This window comes from Dendrobates tinctorius, unplaced genomic scaffold (genome assembly GCF_039654945.1).
Source record: "Dendrobates tinctorius isolate UK_male_01 unplaced genomic scaffold, ASM3965494v1 ptg000116l, whole genome shotgun sequence".
Classification (NCBI taxonomy): domain Eukaryota; kingdom Metazoa; phylum Chordata; class Amphibia; order Anura; family Dendrobatidae; genus Dendrobates; species Dendrobates tinctorius.
Window position 1 is genome coordinate 4,187,768 of NW_027361784.1, and position 24,825 is coordinate 4,212,592.

Genomic DNA, 24,825 nt, shown 5'->3' on the forward strand with positions numbered 1-24,825 from the left:
GATCAGACAGAGGGGGTCAGGGAGAGGTCTGTGCTCTGGTGGATGATCAGACAGAGGGGGTCGAGGAGAGGTCTGTACCCTGGTGGATGATCAGACAGAGGGGGTCAGGGAGAGGTCTGGACTCTGGTAGATAATCAGACAGAGGGGGTCAGGGAGAGGTCTGGACTCTGGTGGATGATCAGACAGAGGGGGTCAGGGAGAGGTCTGGACTCTGGTGGATGATCAGACAGAGGGGGTCAGGGAGAGGTCTGGACTCTGATGGATGATCAGACAGGGGGTCAGGGAGAGGTCTGGACTCTGGTGGATGATCAGACAGAGGGGGTCAGGGAGAGGTCTGGACTCTGGTGGATGATCAGACAGAGGGGGTCAGGGAGAGGTCTGTACCCTGGTGGATGATCAGACAGAGGGGGTCGGGGAGAGGTCTGTGCTCTGGTGGATGATCAGACAGAGGGGGTCAGGGAGAGGTCTGTACCCTGGTGGATGATCAGACAGAGGGGGTCGGGGAGAGGTCTGTGCTCTGGTGGATGATCAGACAGAGGGGGTCAGGGAGAGGTCTGTACCCTGGTGGATGATCAGACAGAGGGGGTCGGGGAGAGGTCTGGACCCTGGTGGATGATCAGACAGAGGGGGTCAGGGAGAGGTCTGGACCCTGGTGGATGATCAGAGGGGGTCAGGGAGAGGTCTGGACTCTGGTGGATGATCAGACAGAGGGGGTCAGGGAGAGGTCTGTACCCTGGTGGATGATCAGACAGAGGGGGTCAGGGAGAGGTCTAGACTCTGGTGGGTGATCAGACAGAGGGGGTCAGGGAGAGGTCTGGACTCTGGTGGATGATCAGACAGAGGGGGTCAGGGAGAGGTCTGGACTCTGATGGATGATCAGACAGAGGGGGTCAGGGAGAGGTCTGGACTTTGGTGGGTGGCTCATCAAACATCCTCATCACTAGCCTCACAGCAGAGGACAATCTGGGGACTTGCATTTGCTAGGAAGTTTTTATTTTTTTCTTTTCTTGCTCGTTTTATGCGCACTTGATATAAAGGGGTAAATGTAATTGCAGAGATTTCAGCCGGAAAGGTCATGGAGTCATTTTCTTACTCCTGAGAATTGTGATGTCACAGATGCCCCGTCTCCTCCGTCTTCTGTTCCTGAGCCCTTCCCTCCTTGTGTTTTTAGCGTCATTGAAATAAGTTGCAGCATTTTCCGAATTACATGGGGGGGGATTCAGATCCCGCTCCGGAGCACGTGCTGCCTACTGTCACTATGTGTCTTCTAAGTCTTCTTCTGTATTCTACTATATTGAAGTTCTCTATGGGCTCAGAAAAAGTTTTCTATCAGAGTCCATACATTGCTAATCTGGACTCTTCCATGGCCAATGGCCGCCATAGAGGAGGCAATTGATCACTTCTACCCCAATGTTTCAGCCGAAACCCCTTGTCTCCGCACCACAACCCTCACTGATCATTTTTGGAAACTCCTGACACATCAGTATGGCACTGCCATCCATGTTGGGCCACCTTATTACTAAGTTTTGCTCCCGTAGCCTGTAGATTTTCTTTAGTGTATCCAATCTAATCTTCTTTGAGCTAAATCTTTTTCCCAGACCTCATAGATGGCTACTAATCAGTGTATCCATCATGTAAAAGATTAAAGACCTGTATTAGTTGGGGGTCCCTGATGGAGATGGTCCATTGGGGCCACCAAGCTTCAAGTTATGACATTGGATAGAACTCTGTTGTTTCGAAGCTTGCACAAACCAGAAAGCTCTCCGCTTTGACATTAGGCAAACCGTTAAACAGGCGTCATACGTGCCGTGTGTACAGTATGCCGTGTGTACAGTATACAGCGCTCACGCCCCCTATGCATCCGATGGCTCCAGCACAGGAGAATATGACATTAATGTCTTCCGTCAGGATGAAAACTTTTATTGCAAGATTAAAAGTGAATTGAATGATATCCTCGGAGGAGACGGAGTCCAGCAGTCAGACGTCTCCAGTGCTGCTAATTGGGGAAATATTCAATTACGTCTATTACAATATTAATGAAGGAACCGGAATCAAACAAACCATGAGATGTCCGGGCAGATGTCATAGCACCAGCGTCTCCCGCGCCACGTGTCACAATTCACAGTTGTAATTTCCCAACAGCTTGTAATCTACAGATTGCAGAACGATGGGTCCAGTGTAATGGGATCCTCACCTGTCAAAATAAACGGGATCATCAATTATTATAGATTAGAATATATATATACAGTATATATATATATATATATATATATATATATATATATCTATATCATTCTAGTCAAAGGCCTAATATTAGACTTCTATTTCCTGTTTTACCCCAGACTTTAGAAGCAATAGACTGACTCGTACCCTATTTAAATGGAAGGATAAACTAGGCATGCTCTAATTTGCATAGATCACTATGAAGGGAGGGGGAGGAAGTGAGCTGTGACATGGCGTACTGTGAATGATGGATGCTGTCTTATCTCTACTGTATCCAGAGGTGTTACTTTTAATTGTAATCTAGGCTGTGATGTTAGTGAGACTGCTGAAAAGTAGGGATGAACGAACCTGTGAAAGTTTGGGTTCTGGTACCCAAACCAAACTTTAGTTTAATCTAGTCCTGAACTGGAACCAGAACGTGAACACCATTGAAACAATGGGGACATTTTCTCTTTGCAACGGGCTTCCAAGTGAACCCTGAACTTTTTTCCCTTTAGATGGAGATTGTAAAAGTTATTATTTTGTTTTTCTAAAAAAAAAAAAAAGAAAACGTACATGATGATGATGATGATGAAACAGTGGAATTGCATCTCTCTCTGGAGGACATATATTGATTTATATCAGTAATGTGTAGTTCTTCATTTTCCCTGTGGGGGCGCTGCAATGAAATTGAACACTTAAGCCTCATTCATACGTCAGGTTTTTTTGACGTATGAGAAAAGCTCACCAAGTGTCATCAGTGATTTTCATCAGAGTTTGGTCAGATTTTCATCAATTATTTTTAACTGATGAGAAAAATATAGTTTCTCCAGCATCTCTTATCTATCAGTCAGAATTTTTCACTGACTCATACAATGGTGTTGCTGACTTTGTTCCGACACTTGGACCAATATCGGATGTTTTATTGCGATTTTGCATGAACCACTCGGTCCGAGGAAAAAATGTCAGAAAACGGATAACACTCGTATGTGAAATATTGACACGTGAATGAGGCCCTACTGTCCGATCTCCCCACAGATTACAGCTGAGGGTCCCCAGAAGAGACCCTTAACCATTACGGACAGTCTGAAGGAGAACCATTCTTAATGAGCCTCATTTACCATGACAATCAGTATCAATATTTCACTTTTTGAAGCTTTTCGTAGGCGAGGTGATGAGGATCTAGGATGAAGGCTTTAATCTTTTTTTTTGTTTTTGTTGTCTTCTTTTTGACAGAAGTTGGAGGCAAGAAGTTGAAAAGTACGATCCAGAGAAGTACGGAAACGGGTCTGGCAGTGGAGATGAGGAACTGGATGACTAGACAAGCGAGTCGGGAGTCGAATGATGGGAGTATGAACAGTTACAGCTCCGAGGGGAAGTAAGTGTCGGAAAGTGGATGGGAGTCTAATAAATGGCTCCCAAGAGCTTGTTACCAATTTTGCATTATGACCCAGACAGCCCTCGTTTACTCCTGTATATCCCAACATCTCTGGGACGAAAGACGCTTGGAAAAAAAATCCTAAATGATCCTTCTGTAGTGTACCAAGTGTTGCTCGGCGTTATTCGAGGACACAGCGCTGCAGTCGATCATCTCGGCACGGTTACATCTGTATGATAACCCTGGTCTCTGTCGTTCTTACAGCCTGATCTTTCCTGGCGTCCGGTTGGGGTCTGACAGTCAGTTCAGTGACTTCCTTGATGGGCTTGGTCCTGCACAATTAGTCGGACGGCAGACCTTAGCTACTCCTTCCATGGGTACGTCATTTCTATGTTTTCGGAATTCATAAAGTCCCAGAGATTGTTCCATGCGGAATCGGCACATTCACAGTGACGGTGTAAAGTGCATTGTGTCCTAACCTCTGGAGCTTCTTCTTGTACATACGATACATTACAAAGGTTAAATGGTTATAAAAGACAAACTGAGGTTTACTCTCCCTCCCCGGGTCAAAAGATGAGTCTCCGCCGCTGCTGTTGATGTGTGTTATTGACGGCAGCGCTGACATCAATATCTGAGCTCGGTGGGTTGTGCCGTCAATCGGGGAAGAGTTGCTGAGCTCATTTATTGGCTGCAGTGCCGTCAATGTGACATCAGCGCTGCAGACAGTTACAGATAGCGAGAGCAGCGACAGACACTCAACAATGGACCCAGGGAGGGGAAGTAAAGCACAGCATGTTTTTGTTTTTTTTTTTAAATAAACTGCAGCCAGGGTACAGTGGTTTTCCGAAACCAGAAATCCCCTTTAATAATGTGTACACTGATACGATAGTTTGATGTACATCTCCAAATGATAGCTTTGGCCTGTCCTGTACTCTGGGTCCATACGCTCCATGTGGAGTATTCCTCTGTATGACTTTGAGGTATAAATTGAAGGGATATCCAGCACTTCACTGCACTTATTTGTATTAAGCTGCCCATATGCAGTAGACCATACAGTAGATGAAACCCCTTTATTTTGGCAGGACCAGATGACCATCTAATGAGCATGGGGGGCTCCCGATTCTCCACTGACAGATTATGTCTCAGGAAAGAAGTATCAAGCTTTGTAAAGCCAAGTTAGCAACTTATCGCCTTTTCACAGGATATATGATTACTTGCTGATCACTGAGGGTCTCATCTTGGAGCCCCCCCAATCTGCAGTGCTTCGTTTCAATTGAGTGATAGTCAATCACACCCACCACCGCTCCATTCATTGTACATGGTGCTCGCTTATCTGTGGCGGTTCCATAGGCGTTAAGTAGAACGGTGGTGTTTATACCCAACCACCATTCCATTTTCCGTTCTCGAGGTCCGTGGGGGTCCTAGTGGTGGAGCCCAACCTCTCCTGTCACATTGAGCTCTGTAGTGCCATGTTTTCAGCCCAGCAGTGTCATCAAATTGATGATGACTTCATCTAAATAACCCATAAGTGAAGTGTTTTGAAGAATCGGTAGAGATAGGCGATACCTCGGACTGGACACTTCTAACATGTGTAAGAAATAGGCAAACGGGGTGACCGGGGTCATTCAGTAGATCAGTATATGAATGCAGATACATCCGTGAGGCTATGTACACGGTTGGTCATTCTTGTTTGTTCCGTAGGTGACATCCAGGTTGGGATGATGGACAAGAAGGGACAGTTAGAAGTGGAGATTATAAGAGCTCGGGGTCTCGTTGTAAAACCAGGATCAAAGACACTGCCAGGTGAGACCAGCATTGCATGACATTGTCATTTATACCGGATTTTGGACAGTTTTTTTTACATAGTAAACAGCAACATTATGCTATAGAGTACATCCCATAAATGATGATAAAATGGTGCTCCATTACTAGGTAATTCAGAAAACGGCCTATTGTATAAACCAGATTTTATATTAAATGATTTTGTAAAAAAAAATAAATTGATTTTTATTCTTCCATTGTTTTGTATTCATATCACAATATTTATTAAAATAGAACAAAAAATGAAATATTGCAATTTTTACCCTGGCCACAAAGCATAAATTTACTCACACTTCGTACAGGAAAAACACATGTGCATTAGCAGTCATAGACCTTATTCAGACCCTACTAAGTTGTATTGAAGCATTTCTTGAGCATGCTGTCATCAGGACAAAGATCATTGTGAAGGAAGGGGGAGGAGGTGAGCTGTAACATCACGTATTGGAAATGCTAGATTTATGAAATGAAATTTTTTTTCAAAAAGTCAGCAATAACATTGCAAACGCACTCAATTAGGAGGACGGAGCATCAATTGGAGTAACATTTCTAAACAGAAATCCTAAGAAGCTCCAGATTTATCAAAGATTTTGCAGCACTATTGATAAACTGGGCACAAATGATGCCCCAAGGATAAATGAGTTTAATATGGCCTGGATGGGGCTGCGCATTAAATTTCAAAAGAGTTTAGGCTTAGGCCGACTGAATCAGCCGTGAATGATTAAGGGTAGTTTCACATTTGCATATGGAGGAGCTGCGGACTTCCTCCGTGAAGCTCCGCCCCCGCCGCACCTTCTCCGTGAAGCTCCGCCTACGTACCTATCTTTAGCATTGGGTACGCAGGTCGTGCGGATGCCTCCGCATGCGTCGTTTTGACGATGCGGCGACCCGCATCGAACGCAACATGTTGAAATTTGATGCGGTCGCCGCATCATCAAAACGACGCATGTTGCCACATCCGCACGACATGCGAACCCAGTGCTAAAGATAGAGTACGCAGGCCGCATGCAGAACTGACCGGAGGAGGCGCGGCAGGGGGCGGAGCTTCACGGAGGAAGTCCTCAGCTCCTCCATACGCAAATGTGAAACTAGCCTAAACGGTGTGAATAAGGGCAAAATCACAACTGGCTGTGGGGAAGGAGGTGGAAGTAGTCTTTGAGTTATATGCCCTTGGGTGACCTTGGATTTGCACACTTATCATCCTACCTCATGAGAGATGAAGATGCACAATCAGCAATGACTTTTGTTTTAATTATTCTAATTAATAAGCGGTTCTTTTTTGTTTGTTGTACCCACTAACACATATATTTGTAATATCTAATTTCTTTTTTCAATGATGATACCACTATGCACAGTGTATGCCAATATTGCATTTTGGAATTGTTATTTTGAATGTCATCTCTTTGTTTGTTTTGCTATATCCGACATGGATGTAATCCTTTTTATCTCCTCTATAAACATTATTTGGTTAAAACAAAAAATCCTGGATAATACTTAACTACTTGTGTCCTAAACTGACTATACACATTAAATAGTTGTCGGCTGAGCAACTATCAGCTGACAACTATCTCTCTCCCATGCACAGGAATGCTTCTGTTACTGAAGAACATCCCTCCCACCAACAAAAGGATCATGTGATTAGATTCCAGCTGCTCACTCCTTTTGTTGGCGGAGGCCCCTATTCACATTAGATAGTAGGCTGATCCTGCCAAAATCAGAAGGATCAGAAGACTTTTACCTAATCTGTGTTGGACCTTTCGATATACACATCTGGGGTTTCCTCCTGATGGAGACCTTGGACACCTATTGCAGATTGTCAGAAGTAGCCAAAGAATCATGGAATTATTATTATTGTAAGCCTTCGGAAAATCTCAATTGATGTACCTGCAATCCATCACAACCCAGTACACATTTATATGTATTAATGTACAACTTAACAAAGCACGCCATTCATATTTTAGGTCCTTTTGATTACCACAATGGGGGTCAAATTAGACAGTATCTCAACTTCCCCATACACATAAACCCTCAGCTCAGCTGAGCCGTTCATGTGTTATCAATAGGCAGCTTATTTCCCTTGGAAACAAAATAATTGGTGATCTGAATTTTATCTTCCTGATCTGTATCTTCTCTGACATCAACTGTTGGGGAGAAGTTTGGAGATTGCCCCCGAGAGCTGGTCAATAGGCTTAGCTAACTTCTATGTAATGTGTATAGGGATCTTAATCCTATGGAGATGAATACCTTAAATAAGGAACGACTGTCATTGTATCATATCGTAGCTACAGATCAGCAAAATAACATTAGTAACCACCAATAATACAGAATGCAACATCCGAATGATGGCTATAAAACACGAAGTAACGGATGGAAACCGCGGTCTAATACTCCAAAATTGGTTGTTTGTTGTCAGGATAATCTCCACATTTATCCTCTCCCCGCTGTCACTTTATGAATACACGCAGCTAATGAATCTCATCATTTGCTTTGTACACCAACTGGAAATGAGAAATTATGATAATGTCATTATTCAGCCTGATCAATGGTAATTTCCATTAATACGTCATTTTTCACATCCTGCCTATGAGCCTCGTTATACACTGCGCAAGCCTAGTGTAACACCGCGTCTTTCTTTCTCTCCTGTAGCACCATACGTAAAGGTGTATCTCTTGGAAAATGGGGTCTGCATAGCCAAAAAGAAAACAAAAGTAGCAAGAAAAACGCTGGAGCCTTTATACCAGCAACAGTTATCTTTTGAAGAATCACCACAAGGAAAGGTCTTACAGGTAACGTGGCTTTTCTCCGGAGGAGTAATAAGATTGAACCTTTTTTTTTCCTCTTACAGTTGTGCTCTCTTTCCTCAAATTTATTCTCCCTGGGTCCCATAAGAATAGGAAAAAAGGGTCTTGTTATGTATAACAGAGGGTAAGGTGGGGGAGCCGTATGATATCTGCAATCCCAGCATCTTGCACTATGTACCTCCAGGGGATAGACAAAATACGGAAAGGGCGGTCCAGCTCAAAAGGGTAAAATCCAAAACATTTTATTTAGATATCCATTAAAATAGGTATGCAGAATACAAAAATGCATGAACCTGACCGGAAAACTGGAGGGAAGGTTGAGGAGACACTGTGTACGCGTTTCGAACGAAAAGTTCTTAAACTGAACTTTTCATTCGAAACGCGTACAGTGACTCCTCAACCTTCCCTCCGGTTTTCCTGTCTGGTTCATGCATTTTTGTATTCTGCATACCTATTTTAATGGATATCTAAATAAAATGTTTTGGATTTTACCCTTTTGAGCTGGACCGCCCTTTCCGTATTTTGTCCACTGCCTGACAGAGCTGTGGCCCGTGCTTGAAAGCAACATGGAAGTATAAAGGGTGAGCTGAACACTCTTTTTTTCTTGCACCTCCAGGGGTTACACCAGGGCATAAAGTGCCCCATCAGATCTTATATACATACTTTTTTCCCAGAGTAGATAAAATATAGAGGGAGCATCACATATACATGAATTGCTCCAGATTATCCATCTGGAAGTTGTAACTGAAAATCCATATTGGAATGCAGTGAACGACATATCAACAAATTGGGTTTGGAAATTGGGAAACTTAAAATTAAAAAAATGTTTAAAAAAAAAAATTAAAAATGAGTATACTCACCTTCTGCCCCTCCGATGGTATTGATTGGCTGGTTCTCCACCGATTTTTGTATCCTGGCCTTCAGCGATGGTTTATCGTATAGACCTGCGAATACTACAGTAGTCACATATGATGACTCTAGAGACCAGTTGTACAAGAACTAACATGGAGCCAAGCCTAATGTTACCACAAAACTTCCAAGGGAAGTAGTTTAATATTTTTTTATTGTTATTTTAAGTGATTTGTAATAGTAAATGTTCACGAAAATCTGCCACAAATCAACACAGTTAAGTGAGGATTTGCCTCTACCGATTTCCCTGCCAGATTTTCTGAAGAACATTTCCAAATCTGGTGCATGTAAATAAATGTACCCTGACACAAGTGCTATTATCTCATTTGTATCTCAAATAATACATTTTATCTTAAAGGGGTTATCTAGGGTACTCACTTCCCCAACAGAGATTAGTGGTTCCACTGACTTTATGATCCCATACACTTGCCGAGACAAGGCCACGATTGAAAGGACTCATGCACGTATTGGCACACTGAATATGTCACCCATTGTCCACATCTTATGTTGCCAAGTAGATTCTAGGTCCAAACTGATCTTCCTCATCTCTCTTTTATTTCAACAGATAATTGTTTGGGGCGACTATGGACGTATGGATCACAAGTCATTTATGGGTGTAGCACAGATACTATTAGATGAACTGGACCTGTCCAATATGGTGATTGGATGGTTTAAACTGTTTCCCCCTTCCTCTCTAGTAGACCCAACATTAGCTCCTTTAACCCGGAGAGCATCCCAGTCATCTCTGGAAAGCTCCACAGGACCTTCTTATTCTCGGTCATAGCACCTGTGAAAAACTGTTGTCTTCTGCAACCAGCGTTTCAAAAAATTAACAAAAAACAAAATCACAAGAAATCAAAACCTGACAGCTCGCACACCCTGGCAAACACTGCATGCTTAATGTTGTGTCCTCTGAGCCTGTTTCTAGGGATAAGGAGCGATCCTGTGTTCTCAGCGGAAGTTGCACACATTGTGCACTATAGAAGGCTCTCAGGTGGAGTGGAGCTAACCATCAGGTTTGGAGATCGGTGAAGCTCAGTTCTAGTCGAATCTGAAGCCATGGATTACTGACACTAGAAAATAAAAGAAATACTTCATGCAACGAAAGTCATCGTCAGTGGCATATCACGTTGTTGCAAAATTTTCTTTTTTGTATTTGCCCCCAAGGATCGGGAACCCAACCGAAAAAAGTTCTATGTAATCAGTGAGACGGTGGAAGATGACGGCATGGGATAGAACACCAGTGTTATTCCGGATGAACATGATGGTAGGTCACATAGGCCCCATGGTCTGAAGAAGTTGGCTTAAAGTAATCCTCCAAGGGATCCATTACACGATGATTTCTCCAGGGAAGATTTTGGTCCGTGGTTAATCCATAATTAAAGAACTAAATCTTTTTTTTTTTGTTTGTTTGTTTTATTTTATTTTTCTATTCATTTTGCATGGACATGAATCTAATTGAACATTGAAATTTATTTTCTTTGGGCTGCAACTTGCAAAAAAAAAAAGAAAACAAGAATGACCGAAAAGGTACAGCCATTTTCAACAATTTGTATTCTTTTTAAACAGAGCAACAATTTCACTAGTGCATGGTTTTAAAGGGGAGAGAATGCAACAGCGTGAAAAAGAAATCAAAACAATATTTCTCATTCTTAAAAAAGAAAACCACCGAAAAAAAAAAAACGACAACAAAAAAATTAAAAAAAAAAAAAACAATTCTGGTCTGTGTTTTGGCAGACATATACTAAAATGGTAAAATAAAAAAAAAAATTCTTTCTAGCAAATGTTAAAAAATTCTCTTTATGTGACAAAAAAATAAATGTAACATATACAATTTATTTAAATGTGAGAGGTACATGCCTTGTAAAGTTTAACATTATGTGCAAATTGTACATGTCTCTCATGTCTTCTCCCACTGATCCCAAATTTTTTGCATTGTGCCCCTTCAGTCCTATGTATCTTCCAGACCCCCAAACCTCTTTTCTGACTCCCAATGTTTAGGGTTTGAAAATGGCGCACACATTTTTTCCCTTCCCCCCCCAACCCTGCCCATCGTGTGCCATGACTGCTCCTTTAGCCTTTATTTGAAAAAGGTTTTGCAGACTTTTTACCCTGCGTTCTTGAATTCTTTGACAAAAAAAAAAATACCTAGTTTGACCTGGCAAGAATGGAGGCGTCCAGCCTTCGGGCTTCCATTGCATAGCAACCTTTCTTTATTTGAAGCATGTTGAAAACTATTTTTGCAACATGGCTTGAGAATACCTAAGGTAATTCAGCATGTATTTGATATAGAAGATATTTGAACTTTTTTGCAATATCTTGTACAGTGCATGGTAACTATTTTTTTTTCACCATCCAATTGAGTCCTAATGGGACAAAAATCTGAAATATTACAATTACGTGGCCATTTAAAAAAAAAAAAAAAAGAAAATAATTCTTTGTCAGTACCGAGCATTGTCCTCTCGAGGGTTCAAACTGAAATTCCCACCATGGAACATTATAGTATCCACTATTTTTAAAAGAACGGACGCCCTTTTTTGCACTTTGTCAGAGTTCTGTATCATACCAGGTGATGTTTTTACTTGCGCTTTAATTTTCAGTGCTACGAAGGTCTAACTTTTCAATCGCTTTGTTACTAAGGACAGTTCACTCGGTGTCTTGGCTGGAAATGACTTAATCGTCTGGCTGGCTGATGGCACTCATAAAATTAAAGTATGAAAAAAAAAAACAGTGAGGTTGTTATAGAAATATATATTAATATAGAGAACATTTTGTCCGCTGGGGCTCTGGCTGCCATATTTGTGGACCCGCAATCCTGGGAACACAACTGTTGAGTTCTGTAGGACATCCCTGTTCAATCCCCTCCTAAGATGGATACCAAAAATATGTGTTTGGGTGTGTTGAGAGTATTGCAACTTGAAATCTGAAATATATATTATATATTTCATCGGCTCCCACCGATGAAGTACAATATTGCCTTTTTTTTCCCTATTTTCCCAAATTCTTAGGTAGCCTGTGGCTCTCCAGCTCTTGTACAACTAAAAGTCCCAGAAAACCAGCAATGGGGCGTCAAGGCGTATAGAACCGTAGAGTTCTGCGTCGGCTGGAGAGTCATAGTTTCTCTACCTCTTCCCATAATGAACAATAGAGTGATATAAAATGCACATAGAATTTTAGGGGTTTTTTTTTATGTGCATATACTGTAAATTGTTTATATGCAGACATACGGTATACTTACATGTAAGTTTGTGTTTACGTACACAAATGTGAATAGGCATATTTATATATGTGTTTATGCATAAGAATGTGTGTATATGAAGATACACATCCGTAAGCACACACATAGACAGCAATGATTTTGATTATTTGAATGTGACAACTCACGGAAAAATATTAGTAATTTACATTATCCTATCCTTTCCCCCCCCCCCCCCCACCGGTATCATTTGACAAGAAACTAAAAATATTGTGGGCCTCAAAGTCTCTAAATTAAAATCAGGCCTTGTGTTGCCCGTAGCAACCAGTCAGAATGCAGCTTTCATTTCTTAAGCTGCTATGGAAAGATAAAAGCTGCGTGCTGATTGGTTGCTATGGGCAACGCAAGGCCTAGTTTTCTGTTAGCAGGCCTCAGTTTATTTAAAGCTGTTTCATGGGAAAATCAGCCCATAGCAACCAATCAGAACTCGGCTTTCATTTTTCATATCATCTTAGGAGATGAAAGCTGAGTCCCGATTGGTTGCTGTAGGTAACACGAGGCTTGTTTTTATTTTATTTTATTTTTTTAGACATTTTTAAGGGGCCTGATTTTCTGCTAGACAGATTTAATAATTGAGGCCTACTAGCCATATGATTGCCTTTTAAATGAAAGTAGTTGTATAGCAATGATATAGAGAGATCACCAAATCTAATATGAATTATGGAGTCAATAAAGTTAATTTAGATGGGTGTGAACCAGCAAAAGAAAGAAATATATATACATATATGTGTGTATATATATATATATATATATCTGTACCATCTACAGTATCATGTCATAAATAACAATTTCTGGTATTGAAAATGCAGTGTAATATGTTATTTTCTGAAAATAAAAAAAAAATCCCAAGATGCATTTTTTTTCTTTCTAATTTTTATAGGGAGAACAAGACCGTATATAAGATTTGTACATAAGTATCATTATGCAGTATTTATTTTAAAGGAAAAAAAAATTGATGTATTTTTTTTTTTTTTTTTTAATTTCACATGATGTCTGCAGCTGTGCCCATGGTATAGTCATGTATCCGCACTATCCCGGTGACTACTGCAGTCTTGTACATAGTACGTTTTAAAAGCAAGAGGAATTTACAGTTGAGTGATATGGCAGATTAGCCTTGCAAATGAGCACCAACTAATGTAAAGCATATTAATTACGATGGTGGTATTTAACACTTTAAATAAAACATTTTCTTTACACGCTTGCCGTCATGCTGTTTTCTTTTTGAGGGTTTGACATCTTGCACGAATATTTGGGGATATTGGTTTAAAAAGAAATTAACAAACCTCAACGTATTACACATCATCATATACTGAACGGGCCATGATACGAAGAAATAACCGTACACTGGAGGGGCCGTTATATGAATTAATCACCATATACTGTAAGGGTCACGTATGAATAAATCACCGTATACTGGAGGGACCATGGTATGAATAAATCACTGTATACTGGAGGGGCCATGGTATGAATAAATCACTGTATACTGGAGGGGCCATGGTATGAATAAATCACCGTATACTGGAGGGTTATGGCATGAATAAATCACTGTATACTGGAGGGGCCATGGTATGAATAAATCACCGTATACTGGAGGGTTATGGCATGAATAAATCACTGTATACTGGAGGGTTATGGTATGAATAAATCACCGTATACTGGAGGGTTATGGCATGAATAAATCACTGTATACTGGAGGGGCCATGGTATGAATAAATCACTGTATACTGGAGGGCTATGGCATGAATAAATCACTGTATACTGGAGGGACCATGGTATGAATAAATCACTGTATACTGGAGGGCTATGGCATGAATAAATCACTGTATACTGGAGGGGCCATGGTATGAATAAATCACTGTATACTGGAGGGCTATGGCATGAATAAATCACTGTATACTGGAGGGACCATGGTATGAATAAATCACTATACTGGAGGGACCATGGTATGAATAAATCACTGTATACTGGAGGGTTATGGCATGAATAAATCACTGTATACTGGAGGGTTATGGCATGAATAAATCACTGTATACTGGAGGGACCATGGTATGAATAAATCACTGTATACTGGAGGGTGATGGTATGAATAAATCACCTTATACTGGAGGGACCATGGTATGAATAAATCACCGTATACTGGAGGGTGATGGTATGAATAAATCACCTTATACTGGAGGGTGATGGTATGAATAAATCACTGTATACTGGAGGGTTATGGCATGAATAAATCACCGTATACTGGAGGGTTATGGCATGAATAAATCACTATACTGGAGGGACCATGGTATGAATAAATCACCTTATACTGGAGGGTGATGGTATGAATAAATCACTGTATACTGGAGGGGCCATGGTATGAATAAATCACCGTATACTGGAGGGGCCATTATATGAATTAATCACCCTATACTGTAAGGGTCACGTATGAATAAGTCACCATATACTGGAGGGACCATGGTATGAATAAATCACTGTATACTGGAGGGGCCATGGTATGAATAAATCACCGTATACTGGAGGGGCCATTATATGAATTAATCACCCTATACTGTAAGGGTCACGTATGAATAAGTCACCATATACTGGAGGGACCATGGTATGAATATATCATTTACTGGAGTATTATGGAATGACTAAATCACCTTATACTGGAAGGTTATGGTATGAATAAATCACTATACTGGAGGGTTATGGTATGAATAGATCACCGTATACTGGAGTGTTATGGAATGACTAAATCACCTTATACTGGAGGGTGATGGTATGAATAAATCACTATACTGGAGGGTTATGGTATGAATAGGTCACCGTATACTGGAGTGTTATGGAATGACTAAATCACCTTATACTGGAAGGGCCATGGTATGAATAAATCACTGTATACTGGAAAGGCCATGGTATGAATAAATCACCGTATACTGGAGGGTTATGGTATGAATAAATCACCGTATACTGGAGGGTTATGGTATGAATAAATCACTGTATACTGGAGGGTTATGGTATGAATAAATCACCGTATACTGGAGGGTTATGGTATGAATAAATCACCGTATACTGGAGGGTTATGGTATGAATAAATCACCGTATACTGGAGGGTTATGGTATGAATAAATCACCGTATACTGGAGGGTTATGGTATGAATAAATCACTGTATACTGGAAAGGCCATGGTATGAATAAATCACTGTATACTGGAAAGGCCATGGTATGAATAAATCACCGTATACTGGAGGGTTATGGTATGAATAAATCACCGTATACTGGAGGGTTATGGTATGAATAAATCACCGTATACTGGAGGGTTATGGTATGAATAAATCACTGTATACTGGAGGGTTATGGTATGAATAAATCACCGTATACTGGAGGGTTATGGTATGAATAAATCACCGTATACTGGAGGGTTATGGTATGAATAAATCACCGTATACTGGAGGGTTATGGTATGAATAAATCACCGTATACTGGAGGGTTATGGTATGAATAAATCACTGTATACTGGAAAGGCCATGGTATGAATAAATCACCGTATACTGGAGGGTTATGGTATGAATAAATCACCGTATACTGGAGGGTTATGGTATGAATAAATCACCGTATACTGGAGGGTTATGGTATGAATAAATCACTGTATACTGGAGGGTTATGGTATGAATAAATCACCGTATACTGGAGGGTTATGGTATGAATAAATCACCGTATACTGGAGGGTTATGGTATGAATAAATCACCGTATACTGGAGGGTTATGGTATGAATAAATCACCGTATACTGGAGGGTTATGGTATGAATAAATCACCTTATACTGGAGGGTTATGGTATGAATAAATCACCGTATACTGGAGGGTTATGGTATGAATAAATCACCGTATACTGGAGGGTTATGGTATGAATAAATCACCGTATACTGGAGGGTTATGGTATGAATAAATCACCTTATACTGGAGGGTTATGGCATGACTAAATCACCATATACTGAATAAATCATATACTGGAAGGTTATGGTATGAATAAATCACCATATACTGGAAGGTTATGGTATGAATAAATCACCGTATACTGGAGGGTTATGGTATGAATAAATCACCTTATACTGGAGGGGCCATGGTATGAATAAACCACCGTATACTGGAGGGTTATGGAATGACTAAATCACCATATACTGAATAAATCACCATATACTGAATAAATCACCATATACTGGACAGATCATTGATTGAATAAATCAACATATATTGGAGGGGCAATGATACGAATAAGCCAATTGACAAAAAAGTCTCTTGCCACACAAGCCTTCATATACATAAGGTGTTGAGAAGCTCTTAATAAATTAGTCACGTTACTCCAGCGTGCCTTCTAGTAAAAACAAATTCTGGTTTTAATAAGTTAGCCATTCTTATGTGTATTAGGCTATGTACCCACATATGCAGAAAAAAACGGACTCCCTCCCAGGAAAAATGCGCGTTTTTGCGCGATTTTTGCGCTTTTTTTTTGCGTTTTTACAGGAGCAGCCTCCTGCTCATAGAATATAGTTGGAAATACGGATTTTTTCGCAAAATTAATGAGCATGCTGCGTTTTTTATCACGATGTGTTTTTTTCGCAGAAAAAAAAACGCATCAATGTGCACAAAAAGTGCGGAATTCATTAAAAAGAATGGGATGCTTCTTGTAAGCGTTTTTTAAGCATTTTTGCCGGTAAAAACGCTTAAACGTGAAAAAAACGCTTACGTGGGTATACAGCCTTAAGCTTAAAATTAGGAAGCAAAAGGGCCACAGTGCAGTCATACTGGCTGTTTAATATTCTTTCATGTGGCCATATTGTAATGCTGTAATTGGTTTCTGTATGTTCCATTTTGTTTTTTCTAATATTTATCGAATATTACACAACATACAATATAAGGAGCGATTAATATAAAATTTCAATAGTTAGTGAAACAACTGATGTCTCTAGGGGCAGCACGGTGGCTCAGTGGTTAGTACTGCAGCGCTGGGGTCCTGGGTTTGAATCCCACCAAGGACAACATCTGCAAGGAGTTTGTATGTTCTCCCTGTGTTTTTTGGGTTTCCTCCCACATTCTAAAGACATACTGATAGGGAATTTAGATTGTGAGCCCCATCGGGCTATAGCATTATATAAAAATAAAGATTATTATTATGTCTCGGTCCAAACAAAAATAACCACAGTACGTACAAGTAATTAGCAAATATTAGTAGGTAATATAGTCAGGATTGTCCAAGACAAAAAAAGTTGACTGAAACAGAATAAAAACCACTGAAGGAAACATGAAGTGGATCACAATTGACGTCAAAGTATGGTACCATCCGGTGAGAAGAGTAAAAAGGGGATGAATGGGAAGCAATATGGTTTAATAATAATAATAATCTTTATATAGCGCTAACATATTCCGCAGCACTTTACAGTTTTTGCACACATTTTCATCACTGTCCCCGATGGGGCTCACAATCTAAATTCCCTATCAGTATGTCTTTAGAATGTGGGAGGAAACCGGAGTGCCTGGAGGAAACCCACGCAAACACGGGGAGAACATACAAACTCCTTGCAGATGTTGTCCTTGGTGGGATTCGAACCCAGGACTCCAGCGCTGCAAGACTGCAGCGCTAACCACTGAGCCACCGTGCTGCCCTGGTTTAGGGGGATGTGACGCAGAATGCGCATTTTGGCATGGTGGGATTTGGGTTTTGTTAGTCTATGGTGTCCAAATTTTAAGAAATTGTGGTTGGGTATGGGATTCCCAGCTGGAGCGTTCTGATGGTGTAATAGGTGAATTTTATTTTTCCAGTCTGAGTGGGAAGGAGGTGTTACTCGTCTCCAGTGTAGGAAGGTTATGGCTTTTGCAGTTCCTAACAAAAGAGTAAGCAAATCATGCTTTTTAGGTTTGAAATATTTCATGGGCCTACGTAGAAGGACTTGGTGGTGTACTAGTTTGAGTCCTTTACAAACATGATGATAATCTTTATATAGCGCTAACATATTCCACAGCGCTTTACAGTTTGCACACATTATCATCACTGTCCCTGATGGGGCTCACAATCTATATTCCCTATCAGTATGTCTTTGGAATGTGGGAGGAAACTGGAGAACCCGAAGTAAACCCATGGGAACACAGGGAGAACATACAAACTCCTTGCAGATGTTGTCCTTGGTGGGATTTAGAACCCATGACTCCAGTGCTGCAAGGCTGCGGTGCTAACCACTGAGCCACCGTGCACAGTGGATATACAAATTTTCTTGCAAAAGTATGCATCTGGAGAAACCATGTGAGTTTAATTCTTTATCCCATGAAAGAAGAAACGTCGAATTATAAGAGTTGGCTGGTGAGATCACATGGTTATATTTGTGAGATCCCTTAAGAGATAGGGAATGCAATTTGGAGAACAGATCAAGCCAGGACCAATCTTTGACATTCGGAAATGTTTTGTTTTTTTTAGTTGAATTCCATATCAATCTAGCAGAAAAAGAAACTGTGCCTTGACCGGTATGTATGAAGGTATTGTGTTCCAGAACAATTGCTTATAGAAGACCAGATTGGGTAGCTTCATACTAACGAGAAGTTTGGCCTTATTGAACTGGTGTAATTGTAACATATCAAAAAGTAGATTGGCGCTGACCACGTAGAATAATAAAGCAGACATTTATTTTCTTTGCATGGTCGAGATGTACACAAAAAGAACAATATTCAGCAGGTTAGTAGCCTACAGCCATTTCATGCTCAGGACACTTTCTCGAGATACATTGGGAAACGGTAGCAACATCATTTTAGACCCCTCCAGCATTAACTCTCTAGTTACATATAAATTCAATAAAAACAATTACGGTAGTTTAATAATATTACTTAAAAACACATAAATCCCTATAAAGTATAATTTTATAAGAACACTGAGAATTCATTATGACCTAATGGACCTGTGGCATCTGTTCTAATAATCCAGTTAACCTCACATCTCAATAATTGTTTATGCCTGTCTCCACCAGAAAATGGCACATAAATATGTTATATGCCAGGAAATCAGAGACACGATGAGATTCCATTATGTTTTTCCTTTACATGATTAATTAGGCGTAGACAACCTTTTCCTGTTCAAATGGAATTAACATGTCCAACAAGACAAAAAATAAAAGGCGTATAATTTCCCCTATATAATAAAACTCACAAGGACAAAATATTACAAATACAATATAATTCGTTCTGCAGATAATGAGGTTTTTTTTTTTTAACCATATGAGTAACAGGATCTATTCTTAAAGGGAATCTGTCACCTATTTTTTCCCCTATGGGATGCGGCCACCGCCATCGGGCTTATCTACAGCATTCTGTAATGCTGTAGATAAGCCCCGATGTAACCTGAAAGAGAAGAAAAACGAGTTATATTATACTCACCCAGGGGCGGTCCGGGTCCGGTGCCTCCCATCTTCTAGCGATGACGTCCTTCCTTGCTTCTCCCTCGGTTCCTGCGCAGGCGTCACTCTCTGCCCTGTTGAGGGCAGAGCAGAGCACTGTAGTGCACAGGCGCCAGGAAAGGTCAGAGAGGTCCGGCGCCTGCGCACTGCAGTACTTTACTGTGCCCTCAACAGGGTAGAGAATTACACCTGCGCAGGAGCCGCGACAGAAGCAAGGAAGAGGATGTCATCGCTAGAAGATTTGAGGACCCGGACCGCCCCCCCCGTGAGTATAATATAACTCTTTTTTCTTATCCTTCAGCTTACATCGGGGGCTTATCTACAGAATTACAGAATGCTGTAGATAATCCCCTGATGGCGGTGCCGACAGCTCATAGGGGAAAAAAATAGGTGACAGATTCCCTTTAAGGGGTATTTACAATGCAGGATAATCATGAACGAGAGTTGTTTCACGATTATCTTGCTGTGTAACCAGGTTGACAATAACCGGATGAACGAGCAAAACTAGTTCATCTGGTGAAATGAACTTTTGTGCAGCACAAAAAAATCATCGTTCTTGATGGTGCATTGTCCAATGTAAACAGGACTCCCACTGCCGAGAACTATGGCAGCCTATGGGCACTGAGCAATCTAGTATCAATCGCTCTGTGCCAGTTGCGTAGCTACCGGGAGGGGGGCAGAGGGGGCGGTCGCCCCGGGCCCCGAGCTCTGAGGGGGCCCACCGAGCTATGCTACTGTAACGGCGTGCACAGCGCACCCATACAGTTACATTCTGCGGCAGAGCAGGGAGAATCGATCTCTACTCTGCCGCCCAGCCGCTATAGGCCCCTGAGAAGGCGGTGGGGGGCCCCGGTGCCAGCAGTGGGCCCCCCAACTCACAGCCAGCAATGTCGTCCTGGGCTATTCTGTGTGCACAGGACCTGTGATGAGGTCACCGGAGGGGCGGAGTCAGGGGGTCACATGATCAGGGGCTTTAGACTGCAGGGCTCTGCTGTGCTGGTTGTCATGGTGCTGGATGAGGTGAAATTAGTTTCTGTGTGGGGTCAGGAGGGGTTTAGAGGGTGGATGTAGCAGAGATGTGTGTGTATGAGGTGTACAGAGCGGAGCCGTGTGTGTAGAAGGTGTACAGAGCAGAGATATGCATGTATGAGGTTTACAGAGGAGCGGAGCCGCGTGTGTATGGGGTGAGCGGAGCCTTTTGTGTACGGAGCAGAGCCAAGTGTGTATGGGGTGTACAGAACAGCCGTGTGTGTACGGGGTGTACAAAGCAGAGCCGTGTGTGTGCGGGGTGTACGGAGTGGAGCCGTGTGTGTAAGGTGTACGGATTGGAGCCGTATGTGTACGAGGTGTATGCAGCGGAGCCGCATGTGTACGGGGTGTGCGGAGCAGAGTCGTGTGTGTACAAGGTGTACGGAGCGGAGCCGCATATGTACGAGGTGTGCGGAACAGAGCCATGTGTGTACAAGGTGTACAGAGCGGAGCCAGGTGTGTACAGCGTGTACGGAGCAGAGCCGCGTGTGTACGGGGTGTAGGGAGCAGAGACACGTGTGTACAAGGTGTATGGAGCAGAGCCACATGTGTACAAGTGCACGGAGCGGAGCCAGGTGTGTACAAGGTGTAGAGAGCGGAGCCGCGTTTGTACAGTGTATGTAGCAGAGGCGCGTGTGTACAGCATGTACATAGCAGGGGTGTGTGTGTACGGAACAGAGCTTCGTATGTACAAGGTGTACGGAACAGAGCCGCATGTGTACAAGGTGTGCGGAACAGAGCTGTGTGTGTACAATGTGTACGGAGCAGAGTCGTGTGTGTATAGGGGGTATCAGGTGCAGTAATAGGAACACATACGGCAGCAGCGTCTCAGCATTGGGGTATCAAGTGCAGTAATAGGGACACATATGGCAGCAGCGGCTCAGTATTGGGGTATCAGATGCAGTAATAGGGACACATATGGCAGCAGAGGCTCAGTATTGGGGTATCAGGTGCAGTAATAGGGACACATACGGCAGCAGTGGCTCAGCATTGGGGTATCAAGTGCAGTAATAGGGACACATATGGCAGCAGCGGCTCAGTATTGGGGTATCAAGTGCAGTAATAGGGACACATATGGCAGCAGTGGCTCAGTATTGGGGTATCAGGTGCAGTAATAGGGACACATAGGCAGCAGCAGCTCGGCATTGGGGTATCAGGTGCAGTAATAGGGACACATACGGCAGCAGCGGCTCAGCATTGGGGTATCAGGTGTAGTAATAGGGACACATACGGCAGCAGCGGCTCAGCATTGGGGTATGTTAAATATTAATAATTCGTTAAATATTTCTTATAAGACCCAGTTCTGTAGAATGCTTTAGCTTACACGACATAGGCTATTTTTAAGCTTGGCTCATGGTAGAAAGACAGCTCCATATATGTAGAGACCACGTGCTTTAGGAGACGTATATAATTCATGGCTAACTGTAGAGGTCGCTCTTCTTCTTCCCTCACCATCATGAGACACAGACGCAAGATGACATAACTCAACAGCTGGTATGTTACTTTAGTACGAAGAAGCCGAACTGAGAGACAGACGCCATTTGCCATGTGGGATCTCAGAGTATGAACTATGGACAATTTCTCTTTCACCTATTTTTATTCACCTGTTCATCTGTAATAACCTTTCTTTGATGGAAGAATCCAAATAAACCACTATATTTTTATCTGGTAATTAGTCCTGAGTATTTTACAGGATAAGCATTATTTTACATTGGCAAGCCAGCCAGATCTGAATTTTTGTACTTTTTTGCGGATTTCCCTCAACTTGCCCACACGGGGGATTGGACTTTGCTAACGTCAAATCATATGTGCAAGTTATCGGGAATTCCACTACTTACAAGAATCACATAGAACCTAGAAGTAAGAAGTACCAGATAGATTGAGAAGTACTACAAGTGCCAAAAGTACCAGACGTAAGCCAGACGTGTAAAGACAGGAACCCAGCATTGTCCATCAAAGGGAACAAGCTGAGACATTTCAAGGTAAGATAAAATGGATGTCATTAATTGTCTTGCTAAGCAGAGTAAATTGAAATTTAAGTCTGTAGACAATTCTAATTCAGAAGTTCTATGGTTAAGTTTATATGCCGAGTGTGAACTCAAGAATCAAAGGTTAGATTCTAAGTTTTTCAATAGAGAAAGAGAGAGATTAAAAAATATTCTACAGATGGTAGATATATTTCATAGATCTGTGTCAGAGAAATCCAAAAATGATTGTTGTGATGTTCTCGAGATTGGCTGTAAAGTTAGGGAGATTGACTGTAATCAAGTGTCTGTAGCGGCCATTGAAGGTGACCTTGCAGACGTGGAACAAGATGGAGAAGTAGGAGGAGACTTCAGAACTGACGTAGAGGACGTACAAGGGAAAGACGTACCACTAAAAATAGAAGACTCACAGGCCCAAATCCGAAGTAGCGTGAGGAAGAATTTGATAAAAATATGCCAAATAATTCCTGCATATGACAACAAAATAGATGTTTGTAGAAACTCTGAGATTTATGAAAGTTGTACTGATAAATTTGATTTATCTAACGAGGAGAAGAATCAGTTGTTCAAAATGTGGATCCCTGTAAATTTTGCTAGGAGATTGTCTTTAAAGTTATCTGGTGAAACACACGAGAATTTAACTGATAAAGACAGATTAAAAATTCTCATTTTTTGTTCATCAAATGAAAATCATCCAGATATTGATATTCTTCAAAAATTAAGGATTGGTCGGAAGGAATGTATTTTTACGTTCATGTCCATATATGAACGTTTGTACAAAATGCTGAGTGAGAATGTCAAAACACCGTCCCTCATAAGGAGTTTTGTAAGCAAATTTTGGTTTCTAAATCCTGCATCTCGTGTTATTGCGTCACAAAAAGATTCTTTGTTTGAATGTGCGCAATCCCTTGATTTTGCCAGAAAACACGAGAATCGTGAGAGAAAAGTAAATTGTGCTAATTTTGTAAAGACAGGCAGAGTAAAATCTTATCAGAAGCCGGTATTAGCAAAGCCTTCTAAAATGAGATTTCCCCAAAATCAAATCTACGAAGAAAGAAAAAGAAAATCACATGTTTGTTATAAGCCATATGGAATGATGCAAAAGAACACCGAAAAGACACAAATTGAATTAAGAAAAATGATGAGTTTTGATCTTCTTTCTGTAACAAAGATGGCCGAATTTAACAGACAGAAACAGGTGGTGAGTGACATCATGGCCTGTAAACTGAATACTCTGCTCCAAGAATCTATCAGCTTTAAAATGGCAAGAACCTTTCAGGATATTTTTTGCAGAGAAATAAGTATGGGTGTAGGAATTGGCTAGAAAAAGTAATATATATATTGTGTAACAGTGTTATACAATTAGTGAGTTATATGTAATTATTTTATAGAGTATAATCCTGTAGTTTTATGGTTTGTGGATATATACATAGTCATACAGTATATATAGAGTGTTTGTAGAAGTAGAAATAGTAGAACTGTATTTTTTAATGAAAATTAAAATCTACATCAGTAATAATATTTAGAATATGAATATGATATTAACCTTATTTTTTATGTTTCCTTAGAATTTTCATTTCAAAGCAGGACTTAATCGAGAAAAATTCTCTTCCAAGGATTTATGCCTTTATTTACACAGGAAGTTGCAATATTGCATGATTTTATATATCTAACCCTTAAAAGGAAATAACTAATTGCTTTTTAAAATGTTCTGGGTGTGTGCTTTACTGCATGGTTTGAATGACAACCACAGCAGGGGAATTTGAACCTTGTTCTAATAATACAAGTATAACATACCAGTATACTATGTCCCTGTTCCTTAGGAAAAGAATTTTAAAGGGGGTCTCAACTTTTGCAAAGCAATGGAATATTTTTTCCAGGCCTAAATGTCAAGTATAGCTATACATATATTTATGTCATGTGGGGAATATTCAAAGAAATATTAAGAGACTAAATTGAAATAGTTTACAATGCATTGATAATTAGGATAATTTGGGTTAAAATACGTGTATTCATCACACCTTCGT

At 41.0% G+C, this 24,825-nt stretch overlaps 1 protein-coding gene across 50 annotated transcripts in view; it reads left to right on the forward strand.

Annotated features, from left to right (window-relative positions):
* The window catches only part of RIMS2 (regulating synaptic membrane exocytosis 2), a 657,506-nt gene extending 643,946 nt beyond the window's left edge, over positions 1-13,560 (forward strand). For all 50 annotated transcript variants that reach the window (XM_073590110.1, XM_073590159.1, XM_073590111.1 and 47 more), the window contains 5 exons: positions 3,439-3,580; positions 3,845-3,957; positions 5,282-5,383; positions 8,045-8,184; positions 9,674-13,560. In XM_073590110.1, coding sequence (XP_073446211.1) covers positions 3,439-3,580; positions 3,845-3,957; positions 5,282-5,383; positions 8,045-8,184; positions 9,674-9,892 — 716 coding nt within the window. In that variant the 3' untranslated portion in view covers positions 9,893-13,560. The remainder of the gene's footprint in view (positions 1-3,438; positions 3,581-3,844; positions 3,958-5,281; positions 5,384-8,044; positions 8,185-9,673) is intronic.
* Positions 13,561-24,825: the final 11,265 nt, after the last annotated feature.